Genomic DNA, 6,000 nt, shown 5'->3' on the forward strand with positions numbered 1-6,000 from the left:
CTACACAAGCGCGAGGTCAGTCACTGGAGCGGCAGCGGTCTGTCCATCAGCTCTTCAGTCTGCTCTGTGCTGTCTCCTCTCAGGCCACAGGTCAGGTTGCTCACAGGCAGGGAGGAACTTTGCCAGAAGCCCCAGTCCAGAGTGGGGTTGGGTGTTTTTGGAAGTTTTGACTGTTCTCTTCCTCTGCTGGCATCAAGAACAGGGGTTAGTGCTGCCAAGAGAGGAGGAAGAGGGAGTGAATTAGAGCCCTTCCAGAGTAGGTCAGGCACTCTCAGGAAAACCCTTTAGATTTCCCTTAAAACATTAACTCCTGCATTTTTAATGTATGCAGCTAAAAGAAATGTGTCGGCGGGAACTCGACAAGGCAGAATCGGAGATTAAAAAAAACAGTTCTATCATTGGTGACTACAAGCAGGTAGGTCCGCGCACCCAGCATTGGGCCGTGTTCCCTGGCAGCCCTGTTTGTCTGGATGAGATGTATCCCCTCCTTGCCCAAGAGCTTCCGGCCCTGATAAGTCACCTCGCCGGTTCTCAAGGGTAGGGTAGAGAGGGGCGCGATCTCAGGTCGTGTTGGTAGAGCACACATAGGCACTTAATAAGGGAAGCCACACTGTGTTCTTGGGAGCATTTCAGATTCGAGTTGTGGCCTTATGTTCATGTGTGGTCACGAGGTGCCAAACCATTTCTCTCTCTAGCTGTTTACGTTTTAAGAACATAACTGATCTGGTCCTGTCCCTTATTATACTGGAATCTTAAGCTGGCTCATGAGTCTGCAAGTGTTTGAAAACCAGTGGCCTTCGAGTGTGGACAGAGGAGCCTCTGTTCACCATCAGCTCTCGGCCTCCCCAGCAGTAGCAGCCTGCTGGGTGCCATCTTTATTCTGCTTAATGTCGTCCAGCTGCCACCTTAGAATTTGTCCCGAGCCCAAAGTGTGCAAGTGATGGTATTGCTCAAGAGATTGTCATTTGATATTATGTCTGCTTCTTTAGATTTGTTCTCAGTTGAGTGAAAGATTGGAGAAGCAGCAGACAGCCAATAAAGTGGAAATTGAGAAAATTCGGGTAAGTCTTCCTTTACCAAAGAAGTTTTATAGCACCTGAGCCAGTTTGTTTGTAATCAGCACAGCAGATTGCGGGGTGTGGGGGTAAGGGGGTGTTTTGATTGCAGAAGTGAGAGAAGCTGACAAATACCTGATGGGACGCCTGGCTCAGTAATTGACAGCTGATACTGTGCCTGTTTCCTCTGCAGGGAGATACAGATGAGATCCAAAGAGCTCTGGCTTTAGATCTCAAAATGCAGGGGCCCTTGTCCTTATAAATGTGTAGAACATCCTCCTCTGGATAGTTATCCGAAAACAACAAAACAAGCGCTACCAGGTTCCCAAGTGCGGTCACGTGGGCAGTGAGGGCTGCGCAGCACCAGGCCTGGAGTGTGGGCTCTGCCTGTGGTGGGGTAGAGTCCAGGACCTCCTGGTGTGACTTTTCACTCCTGCCTTCTTCGTGCTTAGAGTAGGGACACTCCCCCTCTGAGCCCACTTCTGTCATAACCGTCCAAGTGCCACCACGAGGACTTGCTTTTTTTTTTAAAGTATAATTGTTGCCAGTTTGGAAGCTTTTGTAACTTGGTGCTTTCTCTCTTTAAGCTGTCCCTGTATTAGAGCACTTACCAATTTTACTAATATGAGTCCTTACTGAAAGATGCTTTCCTGACATTGTTACGACTCAGTGGACAGGAAAGTGGCAGTTCTGTGCTCATGGCCATGCTTGCTTAGAACATTTTACCTGGAGCAAGATGCCGCCTGGCCCCCATCATAAGACGTGTTTAACCAGCAGTAGCTATTTTTTAAATATAATTTATTTTCTGATTCTAAAACTACTCTGCAGAAAATTTAGAAGAGTAAATAAGGAAAAAAAAGACCACCACTTTATAGTCTTGTTACCCACAAATAACATCACCATTGTGAATACTCTAGTGTATGTCCTTTCAGTCTTTGTTCTGTTTAACATGCACAAATTCATTCATTCTAAGGCATGCTTAGAACGAATGTCTCACTTCACATCTCTGAAGTTGGGCAGGTTTTATAACTGAGGGCTTTCTGTGGTTTAGTTGGCAGAACGTTTCCTTAGAGGAACATAACGTGATGTTTCTTACAGTCGGTGGCATCTTGTTTTGATAAACGATGGTATGTATTTTAACCATATTATGTATACATTTTTGTGTACCATTTTACCATGTTATGAAAAATTCCTCAGTAACTTCTTAGAGGCTGTGTACTCAGAGGCTGTGTATATACAGCAGTGTATTGAATTTCTCCTGGGTGTTGGGTAGCTTCTCCATCCTTTTCCCTTACCTTTCATTCTGCAGTGAAAATCCTTGTACATAAATCTTACCTGTCACTGCTGCTGCAGGTTTTCAGCCGAGGTTCCTAGATGTGGGATTACCGACTGGATCAAGACGTCAGGCTCTCTTTATTGCTTTCCCTGTCTAACACCAGGTGGCTTTTCCCACAGGCTGCCTGCCTGTTTACAGAGAGTAGGTCTCAGAAGCTGTCGTGCCCGACTGAGAAGCCGCCTCTTGTCTGCCCACGAGGGGGCTGCTCACACCTTCTAAAGGGCCAGTTTCTCTTGCCTCTTCACATCTGACATTCAATTTCAGCAAAAAGTAGACGACTGTGAGCGCTGCCGAGAGTTTTTCAACAAAGAAGGGCGTGTCAAGGGCATCAGCGCCACCAAGGAAGTTTTAGATGACGACACAGATGAGGAGAAGGAGACACTCAAGAACCAGCTGCGAGAGATGGAACTGGAGCTGGCCCAGACCAAGCTGCAGCTGGTGGAGGCCGAGTGTAAAATACAGGTAACAGCTGTGGCCCCAGGCACCCTGGGGACCCAAGAGCTGCCTCTGCTGTTGGCTCCCTATGACCTGGACCCAGCAAGAGGGGTTTCCTGGTGTGGGCTGCAAGTTCCAGGGATGACCTTTATGGGTTGGGGTTCTTTTCCCTTTTCATCTTTGACTACAGACCTCATGGGAAGAAGTGTTACTTGTCATTTACTAGTGCATGTTTATTTGGCCTGTTCTAAGCACTGGACTTTCTCATGATGAGAATTATCAAATTTGGAAGCTTTTAGGTGGAGCAGAGAATACATGCTTCGAAATCACAGCTGTACTATCAAAGTCTCTGACCTTGGGTTAGTCAGTAATCTCTTTGCGCTCCAGACTCCTCATCTCAAGTGGAGATGGTGAGTGAGGACTGACAAAGACAGTGTACAGAAAGGGTTTAGTACAGTGTCTGTGGGCTTCGTAAATGCCGGCTCTTGTGTCCCAGTTCCCATCACTTAGCTTGCTTTGTGACTTTGGATGTTTTACCTACTTTATCTGAGCCTCCATTTCCTGGTGAAGGAATTAGGGCTGATTTTGGTCACCTTTGCACTTCATGGCTGGTTCCATCAGCACCAGTGCTATGCACGAGCAACCAAGTTCAGGATGAAAGCTTAGGGCTGCTCTCCCACATCGCACACATTCACTGGGCTCCTGCTCTTTGCCAGGACCTATTCTCAATGCTGGGGCTGTAGAGCTGAGAATGGCTCATGGGACTGTCCAGGACAGTCAAGAGAAGCCTCACCAAGGCAGCAGTGTCTTGAGCTGTGGTCAAAGAATGGACAGGTTGCAGCTGCATAAGAGAAAGAAGAGCGGGGCGTTCCTGGGGGAGGGAGCGGCATATTGAGCAGCACAGAGGGAGGCACGGGCTTGCCCAGTAAGTAGGGGTGGTGGATGTGGGTGCTGAGCTGGAAGAGTCTGCAGGCCCAGTCTGACATCTCAAATGCCTTGCTCGTGTGTAGACTTTAAGGTTCTTCCTGGAAATCTGTGGTGCAGTCTTAGCTGGCATGAGCTCTGTGTGCCTGGTGTGCAGTGGGTGGACAGGAGAGAGATGCTCGTTTAGGAGGTGGCCTTAATAAACTAGGCAAGAAAGGAGGGCTTAACTAGGAAAGATCCCACAGCTTTAGGCATTCCAGGTCTTTCTATGCCAGTTTGAGATGGGGGCAATTTCCAGACACCTCTCAAAAGTAAATAGACTGAATTCCTGTCTTGGCCCAGCTCTGGGGAGGCAGCATCGTTGGAGCAGGAGCCACATCCTCATGCAGTCTTCCTCTTGCAGGACTTGGAGCACCATTTGGGCCTTGCCCTAAACGAGGTGCAGGCAGCCAAGAAGACATGGTTTAACCGAACACTGAGCTCCATAAAGACAGCAACCGGGGTTCAAGGGAAAGAGACTTGCTGAAAGCAGCTGCAGCCTCCAGACACCATCAGAAAACACGACACCTTTTGTTGCCTTCTTTGGCCAGATGTGTGATTCTGTGACATGTCCCAGGACCAGATGTACCTAAGTCAGATTCCTAGAAGCATATTGGTAGGTCATTGGACCAGAGCTCCTGAAGCAGGCAGCCTCTGGGGTAAGGCTCTCCTAACTACTGACACTAACAGGCCTGCTAGCCTGACGGCTGCTCTGGACGCTCTAGAAAATCACTCCTCGGGGCGACCTCCCAGGCTCACCCAGCCCACAGGCTGAGATGACATTATCAGAGTTGGTGGATCCTTTCAGGCTGTTGGTTTTTTTCTAAACCTTTAATTTTTTTTAATACACGTATTATATATACTGTGGCGCGGGTGGGGTGGGGCAGAGGATCAATAACTCCAATAATTCTTATCTGCTTCAGTGCCAGCAGAGGGTCCTCCAGGGGGTAACGGAGAAGCACTTTGTTTTAAATAGGAGGGTTTCATGGTTGCAGCAGAAGCCACCTAGTTTGTTAAACTCTACAGTGCACAGGTTTTTGGTTTGGCATTATTCACGTTTCGGATCAATTCTATGCAACTCTCATGGTTCCTGTTGTTTTTTAGTGTTAGTTGCCAAAATGACTTCACAGGGCTGGGGTGGGTGACCGCGAGACTGGATTAATCATAACGTGGACAAATCTTATTTTGCTCAATGTGTCATGTGTGTATATGTGTATATATATATAAAAAAAATCCTTTCCCAGTGCCCAACAAATGACAGTGTTTAAATTCCAGACGAGGACTGATCTGCACAACTTAATTATGTGGTTATGTGGGCACTTAATTTCACTCGAGGTCTGTTGGGCTCTGCTCTCCTCCCTGCCATTCTGAGAGTTGTGAGGAGCTCCCTCACTTTGAGATTCCAGGAGTTTTGCACAACAGATTGTGTGAGGACACTGAGCTGTGTGTGTCTGTGTAAATGTACATGTAGGATGCACAGGCCAAGGCCCCGTCCTGCTGGCCTGTGTCCCTCCCTGATGGGCCCTCCCTGGAGTGTGGCTGGGCACAAACCTTGCTGTTCAGATGGGCTGCAAGTTTTCACTTCGAAACTATGGAATGGAGGGTTAGCACCTTTTAGAAAGACAACACTTCTAATTTATATAGTGATGTGCTGACAGGCTGTCTTACAGATGGTTCGTTGTCTTCTCTGCGTGGTTGCAAGTAGCTTGTTACAAGAGGTGCTGGTTTGTATGTAGGCACTTGGGTTGTTTTGTATCTTTTCCTGTTGGCTGTACTGACACTTGCTGAGGTCATCCATGTTAACAGGAGGTAACAAGTGGCAACCCCTTCTCCCCACACCATCCCCCCACCACTTTGTGTCTTTCTCCTTCAGTTACCAAAACAGCTGTAAGCCCGTCTAAAACTAGGTGCGTGGATATTGTGTTAGGGTAGTTTCAGTGTGTTAACTTTATGAATTGAAATATAAACCAGTAAAATTGTATTACTATTTCTTGTTGGTTTTATTTTAACAGCATATTCATTAAATATTTTGGTACAAACAGCATTGCTTTGTAAAAACCAGTTTTATCGTATGTGTTCCTACCACCACCCACCCCCACCCCCCGCAGTCAGAGACGACCGCCCTCTGTGCTGTCAGATAAGGCGTGTGAGCCTCAGCCAGCACCTTCATTTGGACCCTTTGTAAGCAGCTAAGGTGTGCCCGGCCCGTGG

General features: G+C 47.6%; 1 protein-coding gene across 1 annotated transcript in view; it reads left to right on the plus strand.

Moving 5' to 3' along the window:
- Nucleotides 1-5,778, plus strand: part of RABGAP1 (RAB GTPase activating protein 1) — a 118,299-nt gene extending 112,521 nt beyond the window's left edge. Inside the window, exons 23-26 of the mRNA XM_016210947.2 lie at nucleotides 332-415; nucleotides 990-1,061; nucleotides 2,656-2,853; nucleotides 4,154-5,778. Of these exons, the coding sequence (XP_016066433.1) occupies nucleotides 332-415; nucleotides 990-1,061; nucleotides 2,656-2,853; nucleotides 4,154-4,276 (477 nt within the window). The 3' untranslated portion in view covers nucleotides 4,277-5,778. The remainder of the gene's footprint in view (nucleotides 1-331; nucleotides 416-989; nucleotides 1,062-2,655; nucleotides 2,854-4,153) is intronic.
- Nucleotides 5,779-6,000: the final 222 nt, after the last annotated feature.

Source organism: Miniopterus natalensis, chromosome 12 (genome assembly GCF_054644295.1).
Source record: "Miniopterus natalensis isolate mMinNat1 chromosome 12, mMinNat1.hap1, whole genome shotgun sequence".
NCBI classification, from domain to species: Eukaryota; Metazoa; Chordata; class Mammalia; order Chiroptera; family Miniopteridae; genus Miniopterus; species Miniopterus natalensis.